The sequence below is a fragment of the Aquila chrysaetos genome, chromosome 5 (assembly GCF_900496995.4).
Source record: "Aquila chrysaetos chrysaetos chromosome 5, bAquChr1.4, whole genome shotgun sequence".
Taxonomy (NCBI): domain Eukaryota; kingdom Metazoa; phylum Chordata; class Aves; order Accipitriformes; family Accipitridae; genus Aquila; species Aquila chrysaetos.
In genome coordinates, this window is record NC_044008.1 from 61,414,321 (window position 1) to 61,428,402 (window position 14,082).

At 43.7% G+C, this 14,082-nt stretch overlaps 1 protein-coding gene across 1 annotated transcript; it reads right to left on the reverse strand.

Moving 5' to 3' along the window:
* Nucleotides 1–1,280: 1,280 nt before the first annotated feature.
* On the reverse strand, nucleotides 1,281–13,952 carry WDR76 (WD repeat domain 76). Its single transcript, XM_030013877.2, has 13 exons — nucleotides 13,837–13,952; nucleotides 13,203–13,544; nucleotides 12,273–12,365; nucleotides 10,629–10,684; nucleotides 9,673–9,793; nucleotides 8,796–8,897; nucleotides 8,666–8,709; nucleotides 8,424–8,577; nucleotides 6,456–6,608; nucleotides 4,813–5,027; nucleotides 4,152–4,304; nucleotides 2,521–2,574; nucleotides 1,281–1,672 (listed from the first exon to the last, which is right to left on the reverse strand). Exons 1-13 carry the CDS (start codon nucleotides 13,903–13,905, stop codon nucleotides 1,417–1,419), a joined length of 1,812 nt encoding a protein of 603 aa, XP_029869737.1. The 5' UTR covers nucleotides 13,906–13,952; the 3' UTR covers nucleotides 1,281–1,416.
* Between the last annotated feature and the right edge of the window lie 130 nt (nucleotides 13,953–14,082).

Consider the following 14,082-nt stretch of genomic DNA (forward strand, 5'->3'; position numbering starts at 1 on the left):
CTCACCAAAGTTATGAGAAGCCTCAAGCAGCCACGAGTGCAGTGGGGGAGTGAGCTCTGCTCCAGCAGTTCAGGACTCCGCCGGGCACGGGAAGAGCCTGCCCTTGGCTGCCGCTGGCCTAAAACCCGTCTGCTTCATGTTGCTTTACAAACACACATCACTGCTGTGGGGGAAGCGGACGCGGCCCAGCACAGCCATGCACGTGGCAAATTGGACACAGACAGCCCTGTTTCCTCCTGATCCCTGTTCTGCAGAGCTGTTAACCAGGCTTGCACAGCACCCATCAAGTAGGATTTCATGGCTCATCCGAGCACAGTGAATGGCAAGGAAAGTGCATGCTGAAACTAAGAGCAGTGGCAGAGGCCAGAGAGTAACTCCCAGCTTCCTCCCAGAGTAACTTCAGGACGTGAGGGGATTCCGGTTGTGGCAGGACAAGCATCCTGCCGTCAGGGCATCAGCTGGGAGCGCTAAGGCAACAGCAGCAAAATGATAAGAGCATGCTCATGTTTACTACCGCTGAACTGCCTCCTGTAGAGCAAAAGCAAACCACACCAGTTGCTGCACTGGCTGCAAAACCACAGTCTTACCTTGACCTTGCAGCAGCAGGTTCCTGCAGGACCCCCCTTGTCAGCACTGGAATACGGTAAACATAGGTTTGTAACAGCAACAGCCTCTCACCATTTTTAAAAGTGCATTTGGCGTCACTGACACAACACACATCAGTGACAATTTTTAACGCAAGCTCCGCTGAGCTGTTTCAGTCAGGTTCAACACGACCCCCCTCAGAGGGGCCTGCAGGTGCAGAAAGGGGAGCTGAGGCCAGCCCCCCCCAAACACATGGCCCAGGACCACCCCCCTCTGCAGCCTGCTCCGCCTACACCCCAACAACTCCAAGTTCAACTCATCACCATGGAGCTTCCCTAGAAACTGTGCCCAGTGGCACCAGCCTACACAGAGACCTTCCTTCTGCCTCCAGGAAGGATTTAATTAGACATCAGACATCTTACTCAAGGGACAAATTTTGCTGAAGACATGGATGCTGAACACCTGCTAGCCTTAAAGAGAGATGATGGGAACACCACACAAGCTGGCAGAGAATGAGTGCTCCAGATTCTCTAATGAAAATCATTAATAAGTGCCTCATACATGTAGCACGTATCCTACTGATCCAGCATTTTTTCTTTTTCTGAAAAATAAGAATTTGGTATTGGGGAAAAATATCTATTTTGGTACAAACTGACTGTCATAATTTATTTTAATTAAAGAAGAGAATGCCAAAGGTAGTTTAGAAGATTTATTTTAAAGCTTTTAAAATACACTTTTGTCCTGAGAAAATATAGTTAGCTTAGGAACAGCTTAATACAGATTAGACAAATTTAATGCAAAAAAAAAAAAAAAAAATCTGACCCACATGTTTTATTCTTTGAACACATGAAGGCGACCACTGGAGTTGCCACCCACTAAGATGTTCTTACTGGGATGAACCACGTTAATGGAACACACGGAACTAAGGAAGTCAAGGTTATAAAAAGAGTGCAACAATTTTCCAGTATCTTGGAAGACTTCTATTTGTCTCGGTCGTGCCATACTGCCCACCACAAAGCAGTCTTCCTGTTTAGGGTCCCATATTGCTCTGAACCTGGTTAACCAGCGTCCGGTGTTATTGTTACGTCTTCAGAAAAACAAACAGGGAGAAAAAGAAAGAGATAAACATTCCTCTTACTGAATCCACTATTTTTAAGTATTGTCATTTATGTCCTCTTTGCTTAAACCCCTCTTCCTTGCCTTCTAAACCATCAGCACTTTCACACACTGGACAGATGGTGCTTCTCAGATCCATTCAGTGGATCACTATCCTGTGATGGGTGGGATGGGACAAAGAAATGCAATGGAGCAAGACGATAAAGCAGCGGGCACTTTGACTTAAGTGATTATTAGTCAAAGTAGTTACGCTTCATGGTTGCATATTTTAGTAAAAATAGGACAAACAAGCATCAAGCCTTTCAATAAATTGCAAACTAAGAATTTTCAAGCCAGTCACTCATCTAGTTCTAGCTCCTTAGCAAACCAACCCTGACAATGACTCGCCCTTCTGGAGCACAAAGATGTTTTACAAGTGGTGAGACTTCACTCAAAAACATGCGCTTTACTGTTAAGAAGTAACCTTTGATATTTAAAAAATGCACAAAGAAAAAGCATTCTGAAACAAAACACATTTCAAAAGTCACAAAATGGTCTGTTCAGATGTTAAAACTTCCCTGCAGACTTGACCGACTCAAAGCAGGCTGTGCCCCAGTCATGCTTTACTAACAAAAGCCAGTCGGCAGCCGTGAGGACTAGGGCAAATTCTCAGGCTGGGAGGGTACTCGGCTGCTCTTGCTTCCACAGCAGCCAAAGACCCCGAGGCTGTTTGGAAACACAACACCGCATAGCCTCTGCATACCCATCACTTATGCCACAACTGCACCAGAGCAGAACGGCCATAGCGTGCTGTCCTCAGCCCCAGTGTGTTCGGCTTACCTGATGGTACTGAGAACTGCGACTGTCGATGACAAAGAGGTGGTGTCATAGACCCTGTAACACAGAACAGCATGTTAATAAAATGTACACATGTTAAAAAATGTAGCCCTTTCCTCATAAAACACAGATCAGACCACACAAGATTCTGGAATATAGTAACAAACAGCACATAGACATCCAACTCAAATATAAGCACCAACATTCCAACTACAATTATTAAATTTGCTTTTTTAATTGGATTTGCTTTTAGCTAGAATTGAAGGTCATCCTTTCTGAAAGCTGTTATAGGAAGGGAACAAGAATGGCTTGCTAGGACAAATGACAGGCTCCTCTAGCCCAGTATGCTGTCCATTTAGTCACTGCACAAACAGGCTGCCCAAGGAAGAACACAAGAGAAGAGAAAACACACAAGTGTGAAATCCCACCACTAACAGCTTCCAGTGCCAGGACTTCCTCAGGCAGGCGTGAGCTCGACTGACAGAGAAACCATCAACAGATCTCCCATTCTGGGCTCTCCTTTGCCCCTGAAAAACTTTTAGGACTCCACCCTCCCTGGGGCAAAAAGGTCAATGAGCTGCTGAGTTAAAAGCTGCTTTCTTTTTTCTTTGGAGGAGGCAGTGAATAAATGAACCTTTTCTGTTTTCTGCATTCTGTCGAGCACAAATATTCTGGTTTACTCATCCATTTTGTACTCTGATGCTTGCTCTGTTAGCACCAAGGATTTACAATTTTCATAATGAAGCCTACTACAGAGAACAAATCTTCAATCATATATAGTAAATACATCACAGGAAAGAAAGCATTACAGCAATGCAGAACTCGCACAAAAGAACTCTTTACTGTGTATGTGGAAGGCAAAGAAAGAAAATCAAATTTCCAGATAAAACATAATGCTGTAACAACTGCACCATATTCAGATTCTTCCAGAATGCATATATTTACCCCATCTTTTAAAAACACATGCAATCTGTAGAGTAGAAGCCCGATTTTCAACCTGGCCTTAACTGGCGCCCCCATTTCGTACCTGCTATTCTCTGATACAGTTTAGGACTTCTAATCATGTACATGGCAAATATGCGGATGCAGTCAGGTATTTACATGACTAGATTACCTAAATTATGGTCACAAAACTGCAAAGTAGAAAAAAACCTAGATCTCTAATACAAAACAACTCACAGCAGTTTAAATTATCAAATGGTAAGACTAGTTACAAAAGAGCTGCTATTATCATAATTTTAAGTATCAGCAGCTAAAAATAAATTCAGTTTCAAAACATTTCGTATTTGTATTCATGAGCCAGGGTTTTGGCTGGTTTTTGTTGGGTTGGTTTTGGGGCTTTTTTGTTTGGATATGTTTGTTTGTTTTTGAAGACTAACAGTACCTGTATATTTTACTGTTCACTGTTAAATATTCTTCAGGAAAATGAGAATCAGGAAAAAACAAACAAAAAAACAAATCATTAAAAACAACATTAAAAATGCCAATGCAAATAAATCTTTATCACTTTTAGAAAAAGTGATAAAGACAGAAAGCTCTCAATGATGGGTAATGCAGATAGGACCTAATAATAATAAAAAAAACCCACCAGTTGACATTTTCCATAAAGACTATTCCTTCCCGTACCGTCTTACCTCAGTTTATCATCAGCACACACCGTCACTACTCTGTTCCCGGTTACAGGTGAGAAATATGCAGAAGCAACACTTTTTGTGTGTCCTTTAAGAGAGCTCACAGGCTTGTTCCCATTAGGCTTCAGGTATCGAACATCATAAATACAAACATCCCTGCAATACATATCACACAGAATACTTTACAAGGTGATAGTGAAATAATTATTTTTATTATCCATTTACCAAAAAACGCTCAAGAGACACTGTGGGTTTTACATGAGCTGCATTTAGAACTTTACTTCAGCAGTGTATATTCACTCAAACGGCCAGTGGCTCCAAAGGATTTTGAGAGCACCAGGACCAGCCCAGACCAACAGCTCATTAAAATCCCTCTACGCTGTGATCTGTCAAAAAGCAGTGACTCATAAGACCATTTTGTACCCATTACCAAAAGGTGAAGGAAAGTCAAAGCGTATCACATTTTAAATCCTGCTAAGAACTAAAAACTTGTTTTCTAAAAAGATCAAAGCAGCTCTGACTGTACACCAAGGCTCTCAAATTGTCTGCCTCATCAACAGCTGCTCCTGCCCTCCAAATGTGCCATTTATAGCTGACTTCAGACACCAATGCAGACAGAACACTGAAAATACAGAATAACTGGAGTTCATTTTGAGCTACATACACTGAGCCAGCAGCAATGAAATACTGTTTATTCACTGGATGAACATGGACTGTCCTTGTTCTTTTGAAGCCAATGTCTGCAGAAAGCTCTGAAGATGTTCCTGGGGTCCGTCTGTCCACAACAGCGACACTGCCATCCCAGTCTCCTACTATTGCAGTGGAGGCATTATCTTCCAAAAAGTCAAAGGAAGATAAGTTTTCTTCACTTCTGCATATCTGAGCACAGAAAAGGTCAAATGTAACCAAAACTATTCAATGAAATACACAGAGTTATTCTTAATACCCAAAACACTCTATGGGCTGTAGATTTCATGCTTTCCCTTTTTAATATACTAAAAATACTAATGAAGACTACCTAAGTTGATAGCTCCAGCCTTAGCTATCCATGTAGGTAACCCTTCTGTAAAACTGGTATGCTTATCACAGAGGAGATAATTAACCATCCAAAACAAACTAGCAACAACATACTCTTGAGTTCTCTGTTAGAACTCTTAAAAGACACTATCACCTCTATGTTCCAGTAATCCATCGGCTGTTATCCTCGAGTGCATACTGAGTAAGGATTAATGATACTGTTCCTTTCTCCAGTGCTCCAGGAACCTTTAACTGGGTGCAGAAATGTGAATTTGGCTTCCTATAATTTGGGAGGTCAGAGTCAGGACATCAAGCCATCTTATCCCATGGCAGTTTCCTCTCAAAGCAGCAATAAGCCACAAGCATAATAACGCTGCAGGAAAACTTCCATATTCCAGCTCTCTAGGTGTGCAGACTCTCCCCATTAGCAGTTGTATTCTTTCCAATGGCAGTAATACTCCTAGAGGTATCACAAGGCTGTGTAAATTGGCATAAGGTCAACGGAGCAGGAGAACAGCATTTCTCTTCCCCCGACCTCTAAAGACACATTCTTGCAAGCATTTGTCTCAAACAAAGAGTCCCCCCCAGACCTTCGTGTCCTCTTGACCAACCAATTGCAGATACTTCCCAAGCAGCTGGCCTGCCTCCAACCCCACAAAAATTAAGGTGCCTTTAAGGGTTGGGGAAAAAAGCTTTAAACTGCTGTAAGCTTGTTATATTTTCCAATGTTGGAGAGCTGATCAATGCAGAGGCATCTGTCAAAAATAAGCAAACAAAGCAAGCATCATGAAGCTCCTCAGTTAAGCTGTCTGGCTCACTGTGGAGACAGTCATAGCATTTTGCTCACTTGAAGCCTGAGAAAAGCAAAATCAACTCATGCTTTATGTTGTTTTACAATGTTTATTTGGGGGGGGAGGGAGTGTTTGTAAGATTTAGTTCTTTAAATCACTCTTGTTTGTCATTGTTAAAAGGTAATGCTTTTGAAAAGAGGCACATATTGCTTAAGTACAGAGATATGAAATTAAATTCAATAATTGCAACTGTCTCTGCAGGAAGGAAATTGGGAGTACCCAAGCTGTTACTATGTTTATTGAGTAGGAAGCATCTCCGTATTTTTATGATATTAATTAAAGGTTACTTCATGTGTCCTTGTGGAAATGGAATACTGAACTTTCTTATTAACAAAACAATCAACAAATAACAACTTGGGTACAAGGAGACTAAAACTTCACAGCAGCACATATCAAGAGATTTCAAAGGAGTCTGCAGCACAACCGTGGGAACACTCACCTCATCAAAGACAGCTCTAGTAACATCACCACATCGCAGAGTGTCATTGCTTAGAGACAGCAAGTGCGCAGGATTAAATGGAGAAAAATGCATGCAGGTGACTGGGTAATTGTGTGGAATAAAGACATGTGCTCCTTCTTCAGATTTACAGTTCTGGAAAACAATTGAGATTCAATAGGCAGAGATACTAATCACTGTAGTAATAACTACTATTATTAAATTATTAATAACTACTATTAATTACTGCAACTTTCAAAGTAAACTCTCAGTTTACTCAAATGTTCTCAGTCTGCTCTGGATAACTGCATGGAGGAGGCAGTAGGGTGCTTGATGTGTGGAGACAACAGCACAGATAACACAGGCAGCAGGACTGCTTTGGGGCACAGCGTGCCCAGGCTGACATCTTACTGGAACAAAGGGAGTTTCACGTCTGCTTGGAAGAGAGAACTGCCCTCACGTGGACCGTTCCACACAGCACTGTTAGGCTGTGGCCTCCCTCCTGCTACCATTTTCACCACTATACAAGTAACTTAGCTCAAAAGAGCACTAAGAATTTACTCTGAGTTTCAGAATTATGTTTCCTAATTAGGAAGAGCTGCAACTTCTACAGTCATCAATGCTGTATCCAGCTCTTTTTCACTGACAGAATTGGTTTCTCAGTTACCACAGCTGAGGTAACACATGTATGCTTACGCCTTTGCACCAAAATATGTATGCATTAGGTTACTTAGAACTCAAGCTAAATTACAGTGACCTGAACCAAATGTAAAGCATAATCTCCTATATCTTCTCTTCTAATTTTGGCATCATTCAAGCTCTGTTATTTTCAAAGAAACTGAATAGACCATTTTGGACCAAGTACCGATTCATTCCACAAAGATTACTCTGCTCCCAAACTTATTCAGGTCCAACTCACTTCAGGAAAATAAAAAAAGAGAGCGCAAAAGGGTAAAGAGTAGCTTTAACAATTCTAGGCTTCCACTGAAACATCTCTGCAAGGCCACAAAGAGAGCCTGCAGCACTCGGAGACCTCAGCCTCCCCATCACCAGATCACACTCTTTGACAGGTAGTAACCGCAGCTGCAGTCAGAGCTTTCTAAATTGGATGGAGCAGTTTAAAACTTCTTTATAATTGAGTAAGAGTCCCAGAGCTGAATTTAGTTGATCAGTTTCCTGAAGTTGTCAAAGCAGAAATTACTGGAAACTCAAGAGGTTAATGGCACTGCGAAAAATGAAAAGAAAATCTGCGTGTGTGTGAACTTCAAGCAGCTGGCTTGGATGACACGCGATCAAAGCGGAGGGTTCAGGGTGGGGGAAGTTACAAAGGTTTAAGTCAAGGACATGAATAAGGATTCTTGCTGCAGGAGTAATTAAGGCAATTCAGAAACAATGGTGAGACTATCTGCAAAGCCCTCAAAAGTTTTCGAAGTGCCAAAAGCTAAGCTATTTTTGAGAGACAATGTATGTAAATATGTGCCAGCATATATATTGGCATAGCAATTTTTTCTCTCCTGTCTGGAAAAACAGTGACTCATTGCAGCTACCCATATTTGTACAAACTCAAAAAACAAATACTTGAGCATCCATTTCCCCTCACTCTCCAAAACCTAGTTGTGGTATTGCTACAAGGGTACTGTAATTAGATCCTGAATCTCTCAACAGTGAATTGCAATTTTAACCCTCACTGATAATATTATTTCAGCTAGTGATCCACCTTCCTCCACGCTGCCCCCAAAAACTAGCAGTGCAACCTTTACTCCCATTAAACCTGGGCTTGTCGAGGACCAAGACCTTTCAAACAATTCTGGTGAGCCTCAATTTAACAGACACCCTGGCGTTATCTGTAAGAATAGGACAAGTCTAAAATACCATCGCGAGCTTGACAAAATGACAGTCCAGGCTGTGCTCAATCTGTCCCTGTCCCACAACAAACAGCTCTGCCAGGTGAAGAGCGCTCTAACAACTCACCACATTCCAGAGACCGATCTGCCCAGACTTGTCTCCAGCTGCTACAAAGATGATGCTTTCAGAAGGATGGATAGCCATAGAACACACTCGGTATTTCACAACCTTTTTAATGTTATCTTCACTGAGGACCATGCTGTTCAGGCTGTCTTCATATCTAGACAACATCATTAAAACATTAGCTATTCATGAGAAGAAAGAAGGACAAGACAATACCCAGTTTTTAGCTGCTGGCTTCAGATTACCTTTTCATGTCACACGTGCGCTTTTCAGTATCATTAGCTTTCATCTGCAGATAGAAAGGAAATATTTATCAGAATTAGAACCCAAGCTAAATTATGTCATCCAAAAATAACTAATTGTAAATGATACCACCTCACTTATCCTCATCCATGTAGTCAATAAGTTCTCTGTCAATTTACTGTTCCCCATCTGATCTTCTGGAACCATTGGTAAAGGTCCGGCTGGAACTTGAGGCTGGAATGACATTAGCAATTTTCATAACTCAAAACAACTAAAATTACAAATAGGGTGAATTGTTACTTTCCACACACCAGATACTCTTGAGAACACATCTACGACAATACAAGAAATAAACATTAAAAAAAAAAAGTTTGTACCAAAATCTTATTAAAAAGATAAATATAACTTTACTGAACACAGCAGCAAAGATAAATAGCTACCCTGTGTTTTTTCCTCTCCTTTCTGATACTCCAGCAAGGCTGATCTTTAAGAACTGTATTAGCGATTTAGCTTTATTCTACAGCACCATGGAAGACCTAAATTCCCATCTCTCAGAGCAGTAGAATTTCTACTTGTTGCTATACAACTATGTCAAAAAGGTAGTAAATATTTCAAAGGAAAATGAACCAGATCAAAAATTACAGTGAAATAACAATAAAACAGAGTAATAAAACTTTGAATTTAAAGCTGCTCAAATCTACACGCTGTTGAAAAATGGGTAACATTTTACCTCAGGACCCTTCTGATCATCCAAAACTGCACTATTTCATAAACTTAAGTCACAGAACATTGACTAACTTTCAGAGAGAACATGGGAAGCCTGCTATTCAAGACGCTTGAGGATGAAAGAATTTACCTTTTATTATTGCCACTGTGTAACACGCCTTCTCAGATGTCTGAAGGTTTTTACAATAAGCTCAGCAGTGACAAGTATTATCAGTCAACTACTGGCACTGCTTTTATAAAGCTTCTGTGTATACACAGCTCCTCTAACCCTTCCCCATCTTACATATTCCTCTGCTTCTGGCTGGGCAGGCATCTTGGGCATTGGAATTCCCGACGGCTCTACTCTTTGTAAGCGCATAGATCTTCGCCGTACTGTTTCATCTTCTGCCTTTTTAGCCTTAGCTCTAGAACAATTAAAACATTTCAAAAGTACAGACACAATTAATAACCTAAGTCCTCTGCATTTAAGTACAAGACTACAGAGCAGGTTCACACATATAGCTCTAACACCTCAGCCCAGACTTACAGCCTAACTATTTCTGATTCACTTTAGGAAGGCTGTGATTACTTTTTCCTTCAGTGAGAGGAATGAACAACAAAAAGGGCACTTTGCAAGGCACATAGATGTATTGTATTTTTATTTCACTTGTAATACATCCTGCCACTTCTCTTCCCAGCCCTCCCTATTTATAGTTCATCCTTCCACTCACTGATCTAGTCATCTTTTTCCTATTTCATCATATATCTTATTCTTTATGTGGACTTAAGCTCATTTTTCTGCTTTGCCTGGCACTGCCAAATGTCTTTTCTCCTACACTAATTGGTTACCCTATCTCTTGCATCTAGTTCTCCCCCTCTTTCTTTCCCACACCTTTTCCCATCATTTGTTTTCATCATTTAACATTTCTTTCTTTAGCCATCATGCAAAAATATCATCAGAAAAAAGAAATGCGCTTGAAATACCTTAATACAAATATCACAAAAAGAACAAATTCTGTAATTTGACAAAAAAAGATATTAATACTATCATTTTCCTTCCAAAGGAAGGCAGAAGAGAAGCACTACCTGTTCATGAATTCACACAGCTTAAGATAATCAGTTATTCAGGTTTAGCTTTATAGGGAGACTCCTCACTACCTCTCCCTCTTTGCAGTATAAGGTATGTACAGATGGAACTGCTAAAACGGCTACCACACAATGAAAGAACAGCAATACAAATCTCATATCCAGTTATTTTACCTTCTGGTGACACGAGATTGTCTTTTAGTTGCAATTTGATGAAGTTTTGCAGCTGACTTAAAGAGAAAATAAAAAAGATTAAAAATACGTATAGCAAGCATAAAAGATTAACCTGTAAAAAATACAATTATGTAAAGGCTGCAATAAACTATATCGTAATTATTTATAACAATAATAAAAAGGGATTTTTAAGAATCAAGCTGTGTTGTGTCCACTTTGCTTCCATTTACCAGCAAGAATTCCCCGATTTCTGTGTGCGGGAGCAGAGCACAGTCTGGATGTCTTGTAGCCCTTCTCTTCACAGAACAAAGAAAATACTCTAAATGCTATGCTCGAAACACAGAAAGACTTTTAAAGTAGAACCTATAACCACAGAGGCCTCCATTCACAGCGTCTTCTCCATTACATTTTGAAGACAGGCATTTAGTTAATTTGGACTCCAGAGAAGTTTAGGCATGTCCAGCTAAGACCACTGCTCCACTATGACTCCTGCCAAAGCAGCATGAACCCTGCCATGAAAAGATTTACCTGCTTCTTGGGTTTGGCCATACTGGCCAGTGCTAATGGTAACTGAGATAACTATAGCTCCTTTTGCTAGTCTTCACTACTCTGTGGTCAGTGCTGCGATTACAGTCAGACTGCCTAGCCTTTACTGACCTCTCTGAGGATAACTGGAAGAAAAGGAGTTATTTTTACTCAAGTTTCAGTCTTGGCTGTAAGGAGTCTTACTGCCTACTAGTCAGGCCCAACCATGTCTTGCAGCTTGGTATAATGAGCAAGCAAGCATGCAGCCATTCAAGGAAGTAATTCACTCACTAGCCAGAAAAAGGATATATTATGAATTAAAAAAAATAATAATGTAAGAGAATGAAGCAGTGCAGAAAGAAGGGCAAAGATCTGGATCTACTCATGTGATAGCATTTGAAAAACCACTGCCTTAACCTTCTAGACAAGTTCTCCAACATGAGAAGAATTATAACATGCTCGTGTCCACCCAGACTTGGCAGAGCCCTGCAGGCTCTTCCCAACAGCCTGTCCAGCACAGGGTGGTGAGCTGAACCCTCCCAACAGCCCGAGACCTGCCACCTGGTGCCTCACAGGCCCCACAACCTTTCAGTTAGATAACCAGCTCACCTGCGTGCACTGCATCTAAAATGCAAGAGCTTGATGCCCTCCTCGGGGAACGCAGCACACAGGAAGGGGTGGGAGCACACGTTACACAAGCGAGCAGGATGCTGCACATACCGTGCTCATGCTGCCCAGAACGCACACACGCAGCAGCACTTTCATGTGAGCATTTTACCCAAGGGTCACCTCATCTGGTGCCACTGGGTCCGCCGTGCTGGGACCACGCATGCTAGCGCGGCTGGGTACTGCTGGTACGGAATAGCCTGTAAGTGGAGTTTTGCTTTCTTCGTTTTTTGTAAGCTTAACTGATGACTTCTCTTCTTTGGAAAAAGCTAACTAGCAGCACAAAACCCCATTTTTTTATCTTGTCAGGGCAGTCCTGATGTCTCAGGAAGTTTTCATGGCTTTCCTCACACACTTGCCACTGTTAGGAAAGGGTTTCACAACAAGAGGGATGACAGAACAATTATTACACTTGGAGAGCACATTTTGGTGCTACTTAGAAGCTATACAAACCTCATGCAGCTTTAAAGCAGCAAAGAATTTAGCATTTTCTGTAATGTTCTTTAGTCTTTTCCTTTCATAAGCTGATAACTCTGAGTATCCATCCTACAAAAAGAAAAGCCAATTACTCTTCATTGTATAGTTACATGGCCTGCAAGAGATGTCCCAGGCTTCTGGGAAGCGAGTCTTTAAATTGATTCTCTAAATGATTTAAAAGTGGTTTGATGTATTTGTAAACAAACGAAGTGAGGTGATCCCATATCAATACCAAAACTTGTCCATATAGGTACTAGCTTGCATTACAAAACTTATGCCTAGCTTTAATTCTACAAAAAGGGCAGTTCACCAAAATCTTGCTAGAACAAAAACAATACTGAAGTGACTCAATAAACAACTTAAAACTTCAGCAATACAGCAAACATCGCACATAAATGACATGCAGTCTTAGACGATTTTTATCTTTTATAGAGGAGAAGGTGGACTTGACAAGTTGAAATGATGATTTAAATATAAAAGAACATTGGCAAAGCTATCATATCTCATGACTGTATCCATCTGTAAAAGCGTCTGGAACACAGCTATTGACAGCACAAGACCACACCGGTGCTTCTGCTACCAGGTTTTATACACTCTGACTGATAGCAAGAACATTTTCTTCATCCGTTAGGCATTCTGAAAGGGTACAACGAAGTTCTATACTGCCAGTCAGAGAAGTTAAAAAGAAAACAAAAAAGACTACATAGAGATGAAAAAGACTTTCAGACTTTACTTTTATAAACGCGCAACTTGAGAACTGCAGAACAAGCCCCTTTCCTTCGCTGCAGCCAAGGAGCAAGCAACTCCCGGCTGGCACCGCCGCTGCTTCGGGAAACCGGCTCGGGGCCGGGGAATCCCCGCAGCGGCGCGGACACAAGCGGGGAGGGTTCCCCCGCGGGCACTCACCGGTAGAGCCTCTGCCCCATCGCTCCCGTCGCTCTCCGCATCCCAAACGCCGTCCAAGCCGTTGCCAGCCGGGCTGCCCGCGGGCGGGGTGCCGGGCGGCGAGGCCTGGGCCGGTTTCCGCGGCCCGGGCTCCAGGCAGAGCTTCTTGCCGGCCGGCGCCCTGCCCTCCGCGCCCCCGCCGCCGCCGCCGCCGTAGGCGCCCAGCAGCCGCTTCTGGGGCAGCCGCCGGCCCGCGACGGCGAGCGGCGTGAGCAGCACCCGCAGCTGCCGGGCCGCGCCGGCTCGCCGCTCGCCCTGCTCCGGGCTGAGCTGGAGCTCGGCGATCCCCGTCGGGGTGGACTCCTGGGGAGGGAAACCGGGGGCTCGGCCGGGATCCGCAGCCCGGGCGGCTCCCGCGGTGCCCCCGCCTGACGCCCGCCTTCCCGCCCCGCTCCTCACCAACCCCGCCCCAGCCCCGGCCGCTCTCCTCACGGCCCCGGCTCCCGGGACCCTCTCCTCACGGCCCCGGCCCCTTCCGCCCGCCCTCTCCTCTCTCCGCCGCGCCGGTCCCGTCCACCGCTCCCCGCCCCGGCCCTCCGCCAGCCCCGCGCAGGCAGCTCTCACATCGGCTCCCGCTTGCCCAACCGCCCCGGACCTGCATCCGCTGCCGGGTGCGCGGCGAGAGCTCCTCCGGCTCCACCGTACCGGCCTGCGAGAGCGCCATGGCGGGCCGAGCGGCGGGCGGGGCGCGGGGGCGGAGCGGCCGCTTCCCGCTCCGGTTGGGGGGCGGCCTTCCCGCCCACCGCGCCTTCCCGCCAAGGCAGCGGCAGCCGCAGCCTTGCCCTCGCCGCGGGCACGGCACCGTGCCTGGCTCCCTGCGGCCCCGGAGCTGCCCTACTCG